Source organism: Cnephaeus nilssonii (assembly GCF_951640355.1).
Source record: "Cnephaeus nilssonii genome assembly, chromosome: 7".
NCBI classification, from domain to species: Eukaryota; Metazoa; Chordata; class Mammalia; order Chiroptera; family Vespertilionidae; genus Cnephaeus; species Cnephaeus nilssonii.
In genome coordinates, this window is record NC_137078.1 from 37492718 (window position 1) to 37512651 (window position 19934).

Here is a 19934-nt window from a genome sequence, read left to right on the forward strand (position 1 = left end):
GTGAGCCAGAGGGAGTGTGATCATGCCAGGCAATCTCACCCTGCTATGCATCAACTAGTGCCTTCACTCTATGAGTGGGGCTAGGTGCAGATTGGGAGCCCCAGCCCCTAGGAATTTAGTCTCTGCAACTCAGTGTTGGAGGGGATGAGAAATACTGGTGGCCTGCCTCTCCCAGCAACATACCTTACCCTGCTTAAAAGAGGGAAGAGGGAGCCACATCTTGTTGACCACAACCACCAGGAAATAGCAATGGAGCTTTTGTCAAACTGAACTGTCAGATTAAAGTCACTCAAGGAATTAGGCAGACACAGTGAGCAAGCAGGAGGGAAGTTTATTAGAGGGAATGGGAGGATGGAGCCACAACAGGGGAAGGTTAGCACTCAGTCTCCACTGTGCTTGGGGTTGAATTTTATGTGCAAAATTGCAAGAGGCAGAAGCTGGGGAATGTAAGTGTTCTGGTATGATTAGATGGAGTCTAATGTCCTTCACCACGATTAGTGCTGGCCCTTGAGGCTGTGGGCTGTAAGCTGCTGTTGTTATCCTTGGCCTGCTGCCTCGCCCTAGAGACTGCCTCCTCTTGAGCTGGATAAGGCGATTGCAGGTTGTTCCATGAAATGAGGCTGGGGCCACTTTCTCCTTCGGGACTTTCTAGTCTGCCTGAGCCAAATGTCCTCTGCTGAGCTGTCATGAACTAGATAAGAAATCCTGTAAAGTCCATGTACCCTCCTGTTTGCATAGCTTGCAGAGATTGCTTTTATAGTTGTTGAGTCACTGCTTTTTACGCAGTGCTTTCAGTTTCACATTACTCTAAATCCTTCCTTTCTAATTAAGTACTTTAGGACGTCAGGACAGCCATATCACCTCGGAGTTTAAAAACAAAACAAACCCAACCATCGAGTGAAAGTCAGAGAAATAACAAACCACTCCAACCAACACAGGTAAGAACTTTATTTTCTCATCAAAGCAGCTTTCTCTCCACCTCTAAAGGACCTGTACTCTGAGAAATGGAGTCCAGGATAAGGTTGGGGCACGGTTGGAAGGGCTGTATAAGGAAAGTTCGTTTTTCAGAGAACGTGAGCATGAAGATAGGTTGCAGTGGAGACCATGTGGGACAGGCGGTGAGGTGCAATCCCCGGGATATCAGGTGGCAGCAATCCCTAAGAGTCACTACTGTGCCTGGAGGAATTAGGCAGCAGCAGACATGGGGCTAAGCTCAGAGTTTGAAATGTATTAGGCTTGTCTTTCTTTTTGCCAATATTGTGTTGTCTGCAGACACAGTTAAATTACCATTGTCTTTGATGGAACTTGCTCAATCTGATCTGACTGCAGCCGACACACTGAAAGGGCTACAGATGTGTTATTTTCATGAGAAAGAAGCATAGAAAATGAGATGCAGCATAAACAGCCACCTGACACTGTTAAAAAAGAAGAAAAACCTGAAACTCAGAGTGAAAGATGAAGATTCACAAAAACACCAGACATTTCAGTCATTCCAATGAGCTTTGTTTCAAAGTGGATTACTCATTTAAAAGTAACTCAAGTTCTGGTTGCCAGATGTGAGGAAGGATGGAGACTGGGTGAAAATTGGGAAGGGATTAAGAAATACAAATTGGCAGTTACAAAACAGTCACAGGGATGTAAAGTAAAGCCTAGAGAATATAGTCAATAATCTATAGTAATAAAAGGGAAATATGCTAATTAGACCAGGCATCATTCTGGACGTCCTTCCTGATGAAGCCTGGGCTAGAGGGAAGCCAGCCTGGGTCCCGAGTGCCTGCGGGCAGCCCAAGGGAAGCCAGCTTGGGACCTGGGTGCCTGCGGGTGGCCAGAGGACGGAAGCCCGGGTCTCAGGTGCCGTAGGGATGGTGGTGCTAGCAGCCGGGAAAAGAAAGGCCTACTCTAGCATGAATTTTTGTTCATCGGGCCTCTAGTCTATATAATAAAAGCCTAAGCGGCCATTACACCTGAACGACCACAATGACTATGATGCACACTGACTACCAGGGGGCAGATGCTCAATGCAGGAGCTGCCCCCTGGTGGACAGTGCGCTCCCACAGGGGGAGCACCACTCAGCCAAAAGCTGGGCTCATAGCGGGCAAGCACAGCGGCAGCAGCAGGTGCTTCTCCTGCCTCTGTGGCAGTGCTAAAAAGCAGCAAGCCGAGCAGTAAGAAGCAGTGGCAAGCAGGCAGATGTAAGAAACGAGGGGTCTCAGACTGCGATAGAGCACAGGCCGGGCTGAGGGACCCGCCCCAGTGTACGAATTTCCTACACCAGGCCTCTAGTGTGTGTGTGTGTGTGTGTGTGTGTGTGTGTGTGTGTGTGTGTGTGTATGTATGTATGTATGTGTGTGTGTGTGTATATATATATATATGTATGTATGTATATATATATATGTATATATATATATACACATATATATATATATATATATATATATATATATATATATATATGTATATATATATATGCCTAAGCGGCCGAATAAGCAATTGACCTGTCGCAATGATGCGCACTGACCACCAGAGGAAAGAGGCTCAAAGCTGGAGCTTCACCTTGATGGTCAGTGTGATCCCACAGCTAACCTCCCACAACTGGCCAACTTCCTGCGGCCTCTCCCCCAGACAGCGGGCCAACCTCCCACTGCCCCTCCTCACAGCTGGCCAACCTCCTATGCCCCCTCCCCGGCTGGTCGGCCCCAATTGTCCCCAGTCGGGACTAGGTGAGATGCCCCGATTGGCCCAAATGGCCGGCTAATTCATGCACCGGGCCTCTAGTAATGTAATAATTATGGATGTGGACATGTGGGTACTAGCCCCAGAGAAGGGATCCTTTTAAGGTATACAAATGTCTAATCACTATGTAGTACACTGAAACTCATATAATATTGATTGTCAACTGTAATTGAAAAATAACAATTTTTTAAATAAAAAATAGCACTGGTTCACTAGATCCAATTTCTTAAGGTCAACTTTTTTTTTACCCCTTACAAATAGAATTTGGCCCCACTACTTTACTAAAAAGATTTCTCTTTAAAGAACCTGCATTGCTAAGGCCAACATTTTGTTTACCTGACCTCTCTGTGCTCTCAAGCAGGTTTGTTCTTGCTTTCTGGAAACTGCCTCTGAATTCCTTGGATTGGCATGAACTTTACTCATCAACTAATTCTCTGACAATCCTCTCTCTCTCTCTCTCTCTCTCTCTCTCCTTTCAGCCCTTCTTCTCCCTTTCCTCTCCAGTTTTATCCTATCCTGTCTTTTTCATGCTTCTCCTTCTCCTCTACCAAATGGAAAAACAGAACAAAACAGAAAACCTACAAGTGTATGACTGGAAATATATTTTCATTAAATAATTTAGGCTCTCTTGATCTGCCTCCTGACCTTTTAATCCACATTTCATAGTCTTTTGTTCCCTTACACCACACACATGTATACACAAACATGGTTTTTGGCAACGTTCAGTATTTGCAGTTGTGCAGTCTTACCCCCTTTTAGTTGGAGGCTAATTTTTTGTGAAGCTAATGTAGTTTAAGTATAGGGCCCCTTGCTTGCACAAGCCCATATCAAGGCTTTGGGCAGGTCCCTAGTCATGTTTTCATACAGTTATACATTTTTATAAAATTAGAATATGTAAGTTATATTGGTTCTACTTACAGAATAGCAGTATAAACATTTCTGTGAACCCTAACTTCTGCAAAATATGTACAACTAGTACAAAACACACACATTTCAAACCTGTGAAAAATTCCCTGCCTTTTTTTGCACAGTAGTTAGAGTGTCAACCTTTGGATTGAAGGATGGAGTGAATGGCTGCGGTGGGGGCATGTATGGGAGACAGCCAATCCAAGTGTCTGTTTCACATTGATGTTTCTCTCTGTGTGTCCCTCCTCCCTCCCTTCTACTCTCCCTAAAAAAAATCAATGGAAAAATATCCTCCAATGAGGATTAACAAAAAAAAATCTGTGAAAATTGTCCAAAGAGCATACATCAAAAGATGAAACATTTATTCCCAAAAGTCTTTATTTATAGTAGAATTAATAAACAAATAAATATTAAATTTCTTACATATGGCCAGGATGTAAACTAGTCTCTAAATCCTATTCTATTTTATATTTCACATCTAGCAAATAATTTTTAATATATTTTTATTGATTTTAGAGAGAGGAAAGGAGATGGAGAGATGGAAACATCAATAATTGGAGTGAAACTGATTGGCTGCTTTCTATGCATCCCCTACTGGGGATCAAGCCTGCAACCCAGGCATGCACCCTAACCAGGAATTGAGCCCTGACCTCCTCGTTCATGGGCCCACACTCAACCACTGAACCACACCAGCTAGGCTCTAGTCTAAAATTTTTAATGAGAATCATAAAAGAAAGTTTTCTATGGTAAATTAAAGATTTTATTCATGAAATTGGTTAAATGTTTATGTCCATGTCATACCAATATTTTTTAATGTACTCCTTCAATTGCACTTCTGTAACTTTCTAAAATAATACAAATCTTCCTCTCATCCATCTCACTGTTGATACAGAACTTTTGGCCACATTGGGGAATTTTATGACTCTATCTTCTGGATCAAAATAACCTGGGAAAAGTTCTTCATCTACTTAGAATGGAAGTTCTAATCCATCCCATCTCCTCACTTGCAGATAAAGTGACACCCTGGACATGGACTCAGACATCCAGATGCCAGGCCCGGTGTGCCTCATTGAGAACACTGACACACAACTAGTGGTTAACCCAGAAGCTTTGAAGATCCTGTCTGCCATCACACAGCCTGTTGTGGTGGTGGCCATTGTGGGTCTCTACCGCACAGGCAAATCCTACCTGATGAACAAGCTGGCTGGGCAGAAAAAAGGTGAGGGGCAGCAGCTAAGCTCTGCCAGATCCCTTCTCTCCACCCACACTCCCAGCTTTGAGTACGGTGTTACAGGAAGAGCAAGGTAGAGATGGGGAGGAATATTGAAAGCGAGCTTTTAATCTACTATTATGTTCTTATCTTACTGTGGTCTGAAAGAGTCAACTCACTGTCTCTTCCCAATTTCCTTAATTTCCCTTTTAAAAACATAATTTGTATTCTTTTCCTAGAATTCTATGTTTAATTTTTTTAAAGAATCACTGTATCATTTCCCACAGCAACTCTACCATTTTACGTTTCTCCCAGAAATGCACAGGATTCTAATTTCTCCAGATTCTTGCCAATACCTGTTATTTTGCTGTGTGTGTGGTGTGTTTTTGTTGTTGTTGTTGTTGTTTGTTTTTATTGAATTCAAACATGGAGAGAGAGTGACAGAAACATTAGTAATGAGAGAGAAACATTGATTGTCTGCTCCTGCAAGCCCCACCCTGGGGATCAAGCTCGAAAACCAAGCTGGGAATTGAACCATGACCTCCCGGTTCATAGGTCCACACTCAAACACGAGCCACACTGGCCAGGCTGTTATTTTATTTTTTTGATAGTGATCATCCTAATGGTGTCAAATAGTATCTCATTGTGGTTTTGATCTGTATTTCCCTAATAGCTAGTGCTGTCAATGATCTTGTTTAGTGTTTATTGGTTATTTGTATATTTTCTTTAAGGAAATGTCCATTCAAGTCCTTGGCTCAGTTTTTAATTGGGTTGTTTGTTTTCTGGGGTTGCATTGCAGGACTTCTTTATATATTCTGGATATCAAACCGTTAACTAAGAAATATTTTCCACCATTCCATAGGATACCTATGAAACTCTGTTGATAGTATCCTTTGATCCACAAAAGTTTTAATTTTGAATCCAACTTATCTATTTTTCTTTCGTTGTTTATGCTTTCGGTGTCATATCCAAGAAATCATCCCAGATTAAATATTATGATGTTTTCCCGCTATGTTTTCTTCTATGAAGTTCATAGTTTTAGCTCTTACATGTAGGTCTTTGAACTATTTTGGTTAATTTTGCAGAAGGAAAGCTTTCTATCTTGCACCACTGAGTGTGATACTGGCTGAAGAATTTTCATATAAGGATTTTATTATATTGAGTTAGTTTTCTTCTAGTCCTAATTGGTTAATGTTTTTATAGTAAAAAGGTGCTGAATGTTTTTATGTATTGGATATTTGAATTTCACTGTATCTCGGTAAAATCAATACTGATTGTAGTTGTTTTTTTCTTAAATGTATTTTTATTGATTTCAGAGAGGAAGGGAGAGAAAGAGAGTTAGAAACATCAGTGATGAGAGAAAATCATTGATCATCTGCTTCCTGCACACCCCAAACTGGGGATGTAGCCCATAACCAGGGCATGTGCCCTGACCCATAGTTGAACCATGACCTCCTGCTTCTTAGGTCAACGCTCAACCTCTGAGCCACACCAGGCAGGCTACTGGTTGTAGTCTCTCCTTACCTGGATTACGTTCACGTTTATCTCCATTTTAAAACACATCTGCTATGATAACTCCACTCCCTCTCTCTCCTTTCCCCCTGAAGGCTTCTCTCTGGGCTCCACGGTTCAGTCTCACACCAAAGGCATCTGGATGTGGTGTGTGCCTCACCCTAAGAAACCAAACTACACCCTAGTTCTGCTTGACACTGAGGGGCTGGGAGATGTAGAGAAGGTAAGCATTGAAGATTCAATTTGGAGACAATCCTCTCATTTCTGGTTATTGTCTACACTCTTTAACATTTTTTCTTTTCTTTTTTAAAATTTTATTATTACTATTTTAATTTTTATTCAAATAAGAGCTGGCACTAAACCATATGTGTTTTCTTCATTTCTGTTCACATGCTAAGAGACCAAGTTTTGCAATCAGGGATCAAGAAAATATAAGGCAGAATCCTAGAAAAGCATAGTGGTCATTAGATAGTATCCTAATCCTATCTAATAAAAGAGTAATATGCAAATTGACCATCACTCCAACACACAAGAAGGCTGCCCCCATGTGGTCAAAGATGACTGCCACCATGTGGACACAAGATGGCCGCCACAAGATGGCTAGCAGAGGAGGGCAGTTGGAAGGGACCAGGCTGGCAGAAGAGGGAAGTGTGGGGGGGGGGGGGGCGACTGGGCCTTCAGGGAAGGGCAGTTGGGGAGGACCCAGGCCTGCAGGGGAGAGACGTTGGGGGTGACCAGGCCTGGAGGGGAGGGCAGTTGCGGGGAAACCCAGGCCTGCAGGGGAGAGCAGTTGGGGGCAATCAAGCCTGTGGGGGAGGACAGATAGGGGTGACCAGGCCGGCAGAGGAAGGAAGTTGGGGGCAACCGGGCCTGCAGGGAATGGCAGCTGGGGGGGGGGGGAGACCCAGACCTGCAGGAGAGAGCATTTGGGGAGGACCAGGCTTGCAGGGGAGGGCAGTAGGGGGGACGAGCCTGGCAGGGGAGGGCAGTTAGAGGCAATAGGGCTAGCAGGGGAGCAGTTAGGCATAAATCAGGCTGGCAGGGGAGTGGTTAGGGGGTGATCAGGCTGGCAGGCAGAAGCGGTTAGGGGCAATCTGGCAGGCAAGCAGGCAGGTGGTTGGGAGTCAGCAGTCCCGGATTGTGAGAGGGATGTCCTACTGCCCGTTTAGGCCTGATCGAATAGGGAACAGGCCTAAACGAGCAGTCGGATATCCTTCGAGGGGTCCGAGATTGGAGAGGGTGAGGCTGGGCTGAGGGACACGCCCACTCCTATACACAAATTTCATGCACAGGCGTCTAGTTATTAATAAGAGACAATAAGCTAAGCCAGTTAATGCAGATGCATAAAGGTATTACAAACAAAATCAGTCATGAGTCCTATCCTACAGAGAACTTTAGTTAAGAATTAAAATTTGGAATTCCTAAACTGTTGTTTAAATTTAAACTCTGTCATTAATACAGTGGCCTTAGCAAATTATTTCATTTCTTTTGACCTCAGCTTTCTGATCTATAAAACCTATGCAAACGGTATATAGTTGCCTCATAGTATTGTTTTGACTACTGAATAAAATGGAAAGTATTAGGTGAATAATAATTACTAGATAAAATAGCTATTAGTATTATTACTCTTACATAAGTCAATTATGTTGTAAAAACATAGAGAAAATTAAATTACATTTAAGGCTTTAGAGTGCCCACCAATCTGGACTATTTGTTTTGCAATTATCTACCAATGGTTATAAAAGGACCTAGTGAAAACACGTGTCACCAAAGTCCAAGTCCTACTAACAAACATTTTCCTTTGGATTTGTTTTCCTCTTATAAGTCATTAATCTAAAAAAAGCCACTGGACTAAATGAGCATCCATTTACTACTGCTGATCTGGAAAGTGCCATGAGAATAAATCATAATCTTTCTCTAAATGTGTTCTGATTTCCAGGGTGACAACCAAAATGACTCCTGGATCTTTGCCCTGGCAATACTGCTGAGCAGCACCTTTGTGTACAATAGCATGGGGACCATAAACCAGCAGGCCATGGACCAACTGCAGTATCCTTTTTGTGGTCCAGAATAGCATCAAGATCAGAGGGGAGGCCTGTACTTATAAACCAGCTCCCTGAATGTGAATCCTGGTAAATCAACACAAAAAGAGAAAGTATAAAAAATAATTCAAGAGCAGGAAGAATTAACACTTGGGTTAGAAACAAAGCCAAAACAAAGGTTTGGAATATGTGGGACTAATATGGCATGAGGGGCACTGTTCTTTTACAGCATTTTTCCTTAGTTTGTTACTCAGCTATGTGACAGAGCTGACAGATAAAATAAGGGCAAAATCTTCACCTGATGCAAATGAGGTTGAGGACTCAGCTGAATTTGTGAGCTTCTTTCCAGATTTTGTGTGGACGCTGAGGGATTTTTCCCTAGAATTGGAAGTAAATGGGGAATCCATCTCAGCAGACGAGTACCTGCAGAATTCACTCAAACTCAAGCAAGGTAAAGGGGACTTAGAACTGAGTATTGGGAATCACAAGCCATTAGAAACCATCATCTTTTATGTTTCTATTTAGTGTTTTTACATGTATAGTTTTCTACTTCTTCTCAGCTGTCTAGTTCTAAGAACTAATTCTTGTTTAATATCTAAATTCATAGATTTTATTTTGAAGTATCTTCTCCCCTGTTCTAAGAACAAATTAATTTTTTTTCACCTTTCCCTGCACTCTGATCAGATTGACTTTTATCTCCCTGCTTAGGGCTTGTGATGCTGTAATTAGCCAAAGAATATGGAGTGGAATGGGCATTTATTTAAAGAAAATAGATTAAGGCATAACAATGCGCTAGGTCAGGGGTTGGCAAACTATACCCTACAGGCAAATGATGGACAGTGCAGCCTGCTAGCTAACTTACAAATAGGTTTTACTGGATGAATCCTGTGTAGATGGTCCATGGCTGCTTTCATGCTATAATAGCAGAATTGAATACTTGGAAAAGAAACCACCTGACCTGCAAAGCCTAATGTATTTACTATTTGGACATTTACAGAAAAAGTTTCCAAGCCCCTCCTTAAGCAAAGCTCTTTTTTATCTTTCTCCAGGTTCCAGTTCTAAAGATAACAAATTTAACCTGCCCCGACTTTGTATCCGAAAGTTCTTCCCAAAGAAGAAATGCTTTATCTTTGATCGGCCCACTCATCGGAAGAAGCTAGGCCAACTTGAGACAATGCATGATGATGAGTTGGAACCTGATTTCGTGCAACAAGTTGCTGACTTCTGTTCCTACATCTTTAGCAATTCCAAAGTCAAAACCCTTTCAGGAGGCATCCTGGTCAATGGACCCCGTGAGTCCTCTTCCCAGTCATTACTCTCACTGTTAAGACTAAAGGAAGGTGGAATAGCATCCACCTAGATTCAGCTTTAAAAAATGCAAATCTATTACAATTACTGTGGTACATTCTAGATGACACAACATTTCTAACAGATTTTATTAGTCAGATTTCGTGGGTGAGAAAATATATTAAAGGACAAACAATAAAGCCCTATTGCTTACAGTTGCCCTAATAAGTTGGACCTGTACTATTCCATATAACAGCTACTAGACAAGTGTAGTAGCTACGTTTAACTAAAATTACATGTAGATTACTTAGAATTAAAGAAAATTAACAATTCTGATTACATTGCTAGGGGCTGTAATATTGGACCCCACATATAGCACAGGACCATCATCACAGAAAGTTCTCTTGGACAGTGTTCTGACAGAATAAATAAAATGGAGGACTCCTTTTAAAATTTATTCTTAGTTTTTAAATTCTCATCCAAGGCTTTTTTCCATGAATTTGAGAGAGAAAGAGAGAGAGAGAGAGAGAGAGAGAGAGAGAGAGAGATCAATGTGAGAGAGAAACGTTAATCAGTTGCCTCCCACATGCACCCCAACTGGGGATTGAACCCACACAACCTAGGTGTGTGCCCTGACCAGGAACCAAACCCACAACTTTTTAGTGCATGGGATGACGCTCCAACCAACTGAGCCACCTGGCCAGGGCAGAGGACTTCTTTTTAATTGTTTCATAAATATTGATTTTATAAATGCTTACCAAGGACCAGAACTGATGATAGAGACATGAATGAGAGGTACATTTCCTATCCTAATGGTGCTTAAGGGTAAAGCACATGCACTCTATAAACACAGGTCTATGGTGCCTAGAACAGAGGTTCTCACCCTTTGATATGTATCCATATCACCCAAGATCTCGCCAGAGGATTTAATTCAGTTGATCTGGAGCAGAGGCTGACAGTCTGCATTTCTAGCAAACTTCTAGTTGCTGCTGAGGACATAGATGCTGTGACCAAATGAGTGTTGAGAGATATCACCAGATTTATAGAAGATGGACTGTTTCCTCACCCCACCTACAACAAACGTTATCTTTTGTTCTCTATTTGTAGGGCTGGAGACTCTGGTGCTGACCTATGTCGATGCCATCAGCAGTGGGGACCTGCCCTGCATGGAAAACGCAGTCCTAGCCTTGGCTCAGATAGAGAACTCGGCTGCAGTGCAAAAGGCCATTGCCCACTATGACCAGCAGATGGGTGAGAAGGTTGAACTGCCCACAGAAAGCCTTCAAGAGCTCCTGGACCTGCACATGGCCAGTGAGAAAGAGGCCATTGAAGTCTTCATGAAGAATTCCTTCAAGGATGTAGACCATTTATTTCAAAAAGAATTAGCGGTAATTTTTTTTTCTTATGTTTATATGGATTAGGATCTCAGAAAGCAAAGTACTACTAGAAAATAAAATGGTTATTTATCAGGAGAGAATGAATTCCTACTAGACTTCAAAATAACAAAAAACACTATTTGTTATTATTATTGTAAGAAGAACAAATCCTATATAATAAAAGCCCAGCCCTAGCCAGTTTGGCTCAGTGGATAGAGTGTCGGCCTGCAAACAGAAAGGTCCCAGGTTTGATTCTGGTCAAGGGCACATGTCCAGGTGTTGGGCTCAATCCCCAGTAGGGGGCTTGCAGAAGGCAGCTGATCAATGATTCTTTCTCATCATTGATGTTTCTATCTCTCTCTCTACCTCTTCCTACCTCTCTGAAATCAATAAAAATATATTTAAAAAACACAAAATAAAATAAAATAAAAAACCAGCGACCATAACAGCAGAACGACCAGAACAACCACTTGACCATTCACTATGAGGTGCACTGACCACCTCCTGGTCCCTTTCTCCAGCCTGCAGGCTCCAATCGTCAACAGCAAACAGGGACCCAGTGTGGGTTGGCAAGGGATGCAGGCAGTGCCAGGCCAATGCTCCTGCCCCACTGGTCACCCCACACACCTAAGGCAACATGCTGCAGTGATGGTGCCGGTGAACAGGCAGGAATACTGACCTCTCAGTCCCTTCCTCCAGCCATCAGGCTCCCATCATTGGATGGCAAACAGGGAACCGGAGTGGGTGGTGGCAGGGGGTGGGGCTGGCTGCCAGCAGCCAGGGAAGATGGCGCTGATCACAGACTAGGCCTAGGGACTGTACGTGTGCACAATTTTGTGTGCCGGGCCTCTAGTTTTATTATGATTGACTTAAAGTTTTGAACATTTTTCCCCCTTTCATGCATAAAGCAATATATTCCTCATAATTTAGTTAAATGCATGCAGGTAACAATCAGAGCTTTTCATAAAGTTACATGCTTGCTATTAACAGACCGATTTAATATTATAGCCAAAAGCAAAGAAAGATGTAGTCTTAGTTATCTTCAACAGGTTTATATTGAGTCACATTTATTCCATATGCAATTGCTGTTCCAATTTGAAAAGCAGAAGTTTCTTTCTAAAGGTGTATGTGTAGGAGTAGAGAACCTAGTCCTGACCTATGCCAATGCCATCAGCAATGGGGACCTGCCCTGCATGGGGAACACAGTCCTGGCATTGGTCCAGATAGAGAACTCGACTGCAGTGCAAAAAGCCGTGGCCCACTATGACCAGCAGATGGGTAGCATGAATGCTAACATAAAGCTAGCAATCTCTGCCATGAACTTCTCCTCCAAGGAGAAAGGGGCTTCAGTAGAAAGATAGGATCAGGAGTAAGGATATAGTCCTGCTGAGGTGCCTGTAAGTTGTACAGTGATCACAGACTTGGTTTTGAGAAGCCTTTCCAAAAATCCTGAGGTTGAGCTAATATTTTCTCTGTACTCTTTCTACTTCCTATTTTCACATTAAAGGCCCAGCTAGAAAAAAGGCGAGATGACTTTTGTAAAGAGAATATGAAAGCATCATCGGATCGCTGCTCAGCTTTACTTAAGGATATCTTCCATCCTTTAGAAGAAGAGATAAAGCAGGGGGTTTATTCTAAACCAGGAGGATATCGTCTCTTAATGCAGACTGTGAATGAGATGAAGAAAAAGTATCTTCAGGAACCCAGGAAGGGAATACAGGTAACCAGCCTTTCTCTGTCTCTGTTTCTCCCCTCAACCCCACACTTCCCTTCCTCCCAGTCTCCCTCCACCTCCTTTCCTGGGATCTGCTCTCTCCACGATGGCTTCATTCCTTACCCCATATGGGACCACAGCACCAACAGATCCAAAAGGAGAGCCCTCACTCAGAGAACAGGGACTCTCAATCTATATTTATATCAATCTCTTACAAAGGATTCTGCTTCATCGGGTGCCAGGTTTGGCCAACCTGGAGCATGTGCCCACCATGTGACAGGGGCACCATGACCAGCACACAGACCAGGGCCAAGCGAAGCAATTCCTACAGGAAAAGATGGTGGGCAAATAGGAATAAGTGCGTCTAGCAATTTCCTATCACTAATGCTATTTTCTCTGGGTCCTAGAGTGAAGAAGTCCTTCAGACATACCTGAGGTCCAAGGAGTCTGTGATTGATGCAATTCTGCAGACAGACCAGAATCTCACAGAAAAGGAAAAGGAGATTGAAGGTGAGTAGCAAGTCAAGAAACTAGATAGCCTCAACAGCTTTTATAAGTTTAAATATTTTGGCTTGGAGAAACTGGGGTCCTTAAACAAGAGCCAGATGAGCAAAGATGCTTATTACTAGCCAAGGTCAGTCTCAGTGGGGCAAATGCAGTCAGCAGCAACAATGACAGGTGAGTTCACAAAGAAGAAAAAGCAGGGTGGTCACCCACATGAATTTGTCTTCTTCCTTTCCTCCTGGCAGTGCAACGTGTGAAAGCTGAATCTGCTGAGGCTGCAGCAAAAATGCTGGAGGAAATGCAAAAGAAGAATCAGCAGATGATGGAGGAGAAAGAAAAGAGTTATCAGGAACATGTGAAACAATTGACTGAGAAGATGGAGCAGGAGAGGGCCCAATTGATGGCAGAGCAAGAGAAGGTTCTGGCTCTTAAACTTAAGGTATGTAATGGCATCACCTTGAGGTTTCTTTTTTTCTGTTTTCTCTACACACTCCCTAACCTGCTTGTGTGTCTTTTAGAACACGAAATCCGGAATGACATTGCTTGCCCACTTATACCTTTCACTCCCTGTCTGTCTGCCTTACTTGGAGCCTGCCTATGTCTGGTTATTTTAAAAATATATATATTTTCCTTTATCTCATATCCAGTACTTCATCAGAACATTCTTCAACCAATGGTAGCTATTATATTCTAGGCACTGTAAATATGTCTTATCTGTATCTCTTGCTTAATATTATATGAAGCAAGAATTGCTGTGCACCTATACCTTAAGACCATGGTCGGCAAACTGGCTCGCAAGCCACATGCCGCTCTTTGGCCCCTTAAGTGTGTCTATTCCACAAAATACCACGGCCTGGACGAGTCTATTTTGAAGAAGTGGCATTAGAAGAAGTTTAAGTTTAAAAAATGTGGCTCTCAAAAGAAATTTCAATCATTGTACTGTTGATATTTGGCTCTGTTGACTAATGAGTTTGCCAACCACTGCCTTAGGAGAACAAACAGAGGTTCCAAAAAGATGAGCTTTTACAGGGTTACACAGATCAGTAAGATATCTGAACCACCTTCAACTTAGAGGAATCCATAATCACTGTTTTCCTGTCACACCTGGTATGACTTGGGTTCTAAGAGAACCTCACTCCTGATTGTTTGCTATGCCCTACTCCTAGTTTGTGTAGTGAGTTCTCTGCAGAAATCCAGTGTGAACAGTTAGGGGCCTTGATGTCCTTACTTATATCCTGCTACTATTGCCACCAATCTGTGGAAACTTAAATCAAATTCCATGATCTAAGATTCAGGCACTTTCTTTGATTTTGAGAATTTTTATTTCTGTCATGGGTATGTATATAAAGTCTGTGTGTGTGTGTGTGTGTGTGTGTGTGTGTGTGTGTAAAAGAATATATAACATTTGAAAAGAAGCATATGATTAAGATTGCCCACATATGTTGTATAGAAGTAATGGGATTTATAATTTAATTTTATCACTATATTAGAAGGTATAAGCCAAAATCTCTCTTAGCTAAAGGAAGTTCAAGAAAAGCAATCATGCAGCTAGGATGTCCAAGAGAAAGTATAATGAATATTTATGGTATATAAAATTTCAAGAATAAATGAAATACTAAGAATGTGGAAACTAACTATAAGTTGAGATTTGCTTACTGCTGTACTTTATTTACTCCTTATTTGTCCCTTTTTAGGAACAGGCCATGTTACTAAAGGAAGGATTCCAAAATGAGAGCAAACAACTTCAGAGAGAAATAGAGAATCTCAAGAGAAGCATGACAAAACCATCGGACCCTTGTATCATAATCTAAAGACCTAAGGAAAAGAGCTTCCCTGGTCACTCTACTCAAGGCATAACTCAAGCAGTTTTAGAATCTGGAGAAATGTCACAACTTGAGAAAAAGTGACCTTCTTTAAGCTGATAAAAGAAATCTACAAAAACCCCTTCACTTAACATACTTAATGATAAAAAACAGAATGCTTTGCCACATAACACGGGAGTAAAGCAAGGATGTGCAGTCTCTCCACTTCTGTTAAATAGTATAATGAAGGCTTCCTACAATATGGCAAAAGGAAGAAAGAAAGAAAGAAAGAAAGAAAGAAAGAAAGAAAGAAAGAGAGAGAGAGAGAGAGAGAGAGAGAGAGAGAGAGAGAGAGAGAGAGAGGAAGGAAGGAAGGAAGGAAGGAAGGAAGGAAGGAAGGAAGGAAGGAAGGAAGGAAGGAAGGAAGGAAGGAAGGAAGGAAAAAATAAACCTGCCTTTATTCTCACACACTATGATTATCCACATAGAAAAATCCTAGGGAATCTGCAACAAAAGCAAAAACAGCAACAACAAAAACTCTTGGGACAATTATGTGAATTTAAAAAGGTTGGAAGATTCAAGGTCAATACACAAAAATCCACTTTCAACTGTATTTTTATATAAAAGCAATGGACTATTGGAAACCAAAAATTAAAAAACAATACCACTTACAATAGCTGTTTTTTAAAACTGGAATACTTAGGTAGAAATATAACTAAACAAACACAATCTTCTATGCTGAAAAACATTCTAAGATCAAGAGATTATGGGATCGAGCATGAATTTCCTTAGATTCCAACTCCCTTGTAGTTTTTATGATGTTCCTTTTACTCATTGTAGAGAAGAAGGTTCAAGACCCTTATTTTTAGAGTTATCCCTGACAAAAGCATGTGCCTAGTATTTGTTAAGTTTCCCTGAGCGCTAAAAATATGTCAATTGTGGGGGGCAGGGGAGGTATGGAGAGGGTCAATAAGGAATAAAGAGGGAAAGCTGTAATAAATTCAACAATAAAGATAAATTATGTGTGTTAGGCTTTTATCCAAACAGAAAGAGGAAAAAATATGGCTCAGAACTCAGTGCCACATAATATGCATACTACTACACACACACACACACACACACACACACACACACACACACACACACACACATCCTACCCTTCCCACTCACCGTGAGTTCTTTGACAGCAGGATTTCATAGAACACAAGACAGGAAAACTAACTCAGAGTTTTTTTCCTCCAAAACTATGTTCCACACAGAGTCCTTAGGGAGTTAGATGAGGCTTCATGAAAAGCAGCCATTGCTTAGGCTACAGAGATGATTCATTCAAAAAACATTGGTTGAGTATCTATTACATATTCTGCCAAGGAGTGTGTGAATGAAAGGAGCCACATGCTAACCTGACAAGCTCAGGGGAGGCCTGTGTGGCAGTCTTACAAACTCAGAGACCTAAAATAACCACAAAGATGGTCTGAAAATTAAATATTTAACTACAAACAGGTTATAGTGGGCAGTCATGTCCTAGGCCGATATTTTCCCTGACAACGATCAACTTAGATCTTTACTGAGCCCATTTGCCTTTTTGCCTCTAAGATAACATATCTTGAGATGTCTGGGTAACTTCCCTTTTTCTGGAGCCCCTGGGGCACAACCAAATGTGGTGGGCGCCAGGACAGATGCCTCAAATTCCTTCATTATCATGTTAATTGTTCCTGCACCCACCTAAGTGTGTGTCCATCATTTTACTTTTTATCCAATCCCAGGGGTTTCCCACCGCTTTGCTTTATCCCACCACCTTAACCCATCACCAATGAATTTCATGTAACCCACCTATGTCCCTCCTTTGATTGCAATGTATAAATAGAAATGTAACCCGCCATTCCTCAGAGCATTATCTCAATTCATTGAGGTTCTGCTTCCTGGCATATGTCGACAGTTTGGCTCAAATAAACTCACTGAAATTCTTTACAGGTTTCAATGTTTTTTTTCCGTTAACAAGTGGAAAAATAATTGTAGTCCCTCTCTTAAGGAGCACATAGTCTAGTGGTGAAGACAGAAATTAAATAATATAGAAAACTAAATACCCAAGTAATTGACAGGAGAGGATTTCTAATTTAGAAAGGAATTGATCTAATCCCTCTACCCCAAGATGTCTCAGATGGCTCCTTAGTACGTCTTAGCCATATTTCCATTATCAGTCATTTAGTGGGAAAAAGAAATCCAATTTGGGAGGGAGTGATAGAAGGAGAGACAGTGCCTATCACCTGGCCTCAAAAAAACTATTTAATTAACAGTGTCTCATGCTCACAGTGTCTCTCATGGAGTTGATTGGTAAAGAAATGAAGAAATGAATAAAGCAATGGGTTCCTTCTAGTAGCCAGTATTATTATTACTCTTCACAGTACTTTATCACTACCTTTTATCACCAGAGTTTGTTCATGTTTATTGTTTGTCTCCTCTACTAGAATACAAGTGGGCAGGAACATTACCTATTTTGTATATCATGGACTCAGCCATCTAGAAGGGCTCCTGACATGTAGTAAATCACACAATAAAAATTTTTAAACACACGAGTGAACAACGTAATGAATAGTTTATCATCCCAGCACCATTCCTGATGCTTCTCCCTGAAAGTTTAACATTTGATTGTTTAATATCATATTGAATATTATAGGAATTTGATAGTTATCTAAATTCTTGTACTATTTAGAGTACAGTCTTCTCCCTCTCCTTCTCTGTCTCCATAAAGGATTTCTTCATTATTCCTTCTTCATAGACCTAGAGAACCTAGTGTTGATTTACGTTCCTGCCATTGCTCTGGGGATCTAGCTGACAGAAAGCAGGGAGTGCTGACCAGCAGCAGTGCCAAGAGGACAAATGAAGGAGCAAAGGGCAGTCCCCATTGAAACCCTCCAGGAGCTGAGAGCCCGCACAGAGCCTGTGAGAGAGAGGCCTCTAAAAGCGTTAGAGCTCCGTCCTGCATGTGAACCAGGAATTCTGGAGGCAAAGCCACACTGAGAGAGGAAACATATCTTCCTGAGAAGGGCAATTCCTACCAGGTGCTAACAGGGATTCTCACTTGTGCAGAGACGTATTCAAACACTATTAGCCAGAAGCCACACACCAAGTCCACGCCTTTTTAAAGACTGAAAAACTTCTCACTGACTCAAGTAACCAACGCTCATATTAAATTGCTGTAAATCCAGTCAAATGCACATGTGGATAAACAGATAGGAAGGCAGGCAGATAGATACATAGATACATAGTTACCCTGGGCACCCTTTCTGTGGGTAAATGTACAATGTCTATTACGATATTTGAAATATATAATGTTTGTACAGCTATTGTAGAGGTTTGCCTGGGAAGGCACATGGACATTCTTTAAATTGCTGTCAGCTGAGCCCCATCATGGTTACACCCTCCCCCCAAGAAGGTGGGAGGTGTTATTCAGTTCTGACTTCTTACCTTTGTCCAGATGTCGCAGGGGCGGGTCTAGATATGTAAATCCATGGGTAATGCTAGGGTCTACTTAAGAATGCAAATAAGCTCCTTTGATCCTATAAAAATAAAAGTGCTGTGTGGGGTCAGAGTCGCTGCCTCTCCATCAGAGAGAATGGCGTCCCACCTAGCTCCCAGCTTTTTAAATCCATCTCTGTGTCTTCTTTCTATTTTTCTTTCTTTAATTTCTTAATCCCCAGCTCCTCCACTCAGCAACCAGACCTGTTCCTTTTCCATGCTGGATGCGGAAAAGAGAGAAACACCGCTACAGCTATTATTACCTGGCTGGAAAGAATCAATTTACTTTCATAATACATACAAAAAATATCTTGCATTGAAAATAACAATATGCAGTTGAAAAATTGACATAAATCTTTTTTTTATAAATATAAGTATATATGTTTAATATTTGAAATATGATTTTATTTCTTTACTAGTGGCTCAGTGCATGAAATTTGTGCATGGAGAAGGGGTTCCCTCAGCCCAGCCTGCACCCTCTCCAATCAGGGATCCATTGGGGGATGTCCGACTGCCGGTTTAGGATCAGGCCTAAACCGGCAGTCAGACATCCCTCTCACCTCTGGCTCCTAACCTCTTAAATGCCTGCCTGCTTGATCACCCCTAACTACCTCTGCCTGCCTGCTTGATCTGCCCTAACCCCTCTGCCTGCCTGCCTGCCTAATCACCCCTAACTGACTCTGCCTGCCTGCCTGCCTGATCACCCCTAACTGCCCTCACCTGCCAGCCTGATCTTACCCCCAACTGCCCTCCTGTGCAGGCCTGATCTCACCTCCAACTGCCCTCCCCTGCTGACCTGGTTGCCCCCAACTGCCCTCCCCTGCAGGCCTGATCTCACCCCCAACTGCCTCTGCCTGCCTGATCACACCTAACTGCCCTCCCCTGCCGGCCTGATCTCACCCCAAACTGCCCACCCCTGCTGGCGAGGTTGCCCACAATTGCCCTCCTCTGCCGGCATGATCTCACTCCCAACAACCCTCCACTGCTGGCCTGAATTTGCCCCTAACAGCCCTCCCCTGCCGACCTGATCACCTCTAACTGCCACTGCCTGCCTGACCCCTAACTACCCTTCCCTGCAGGCCTGATCTCACTCCCACCTGCCCTCCCCTGCAGGCCTGATCTCGCCACCAACTTCCCTCCTGTGCTGGCCAATTTGGTTCTGATTGATCAGTTTCTATGCCAGTCAGTGTCAAAAAGCTCCACCTCCTAGGCACCCATTGACTCTTCACAATTCACCCAGATTTGGTACTGATTGGTCGGTTTCTATCTCAGTCAGTGTCTCCGGGCCTATCTCCAGGCCTGATCAGAGAGGCAGGGCTGATCAGTATCTC

General features: G+C 42.3%; 1 protein-coding gene across 1 annotated transcript; it reads left to right on the plus strand.

The window, feature by feature from the left end:
* Positions 1 to 781: 781 nt before the first annotated feature.
* Positions 782 to 15469, plus strand: LOC307103593 (guanylate-binding protein 1-like). The gene is made up of 11 exons (XM_079778021.1): positions 782 to 938; positions 4651 to 4859; positions 6458 to 6585; positions 8302 to 8411; positions 8659 to 8855; positions 9454 to 9696; positions 10799 to 11079; positions 12575 to 12787; positions 13189 to 13291; positions 13531 to 13724; positions 14980 to 15469. The coding sequence occupies exons 2-11, from the start codon at positions 4670 to 4672 to the stop codon at positions 15094 to 15096; spliced, it is 1776 nt and encodes a 591-aa protein (XP_079634147.1). The 5' UTR covers positions 782 to 938; positions 4651 to 4669; the 3' UTR covers positions 15097 to 15469.
* Positions 15470 to 19934: the final 4465 nt, after the last annotated feature.

Bases quoted from the DNA above. Each gene is read 5' to 3' on its own strand.
- LOC307103593 (XM_079778021.1), top strand. From the start codon at position 4,670: ATGGACTCAGACATCCAGATGCCAGGCCCGGTGTGCCTCATTGAGAAC. The intron at 6,586-8,301 runs GTAAGCATTGAA...TCTGATTTCCAG, and splicing joins GGCTGGGAGATGTAGAGAAG to GGTGACAACCAAAATGACTC. The intron at 13,292-13,530 runs GTGAGTAGCAAG...TCCTCCTGGCAG, and splicing joins AAAGGAAAAGGAGATTGAAG to TGCAACGTGTGAAAGCTGAA.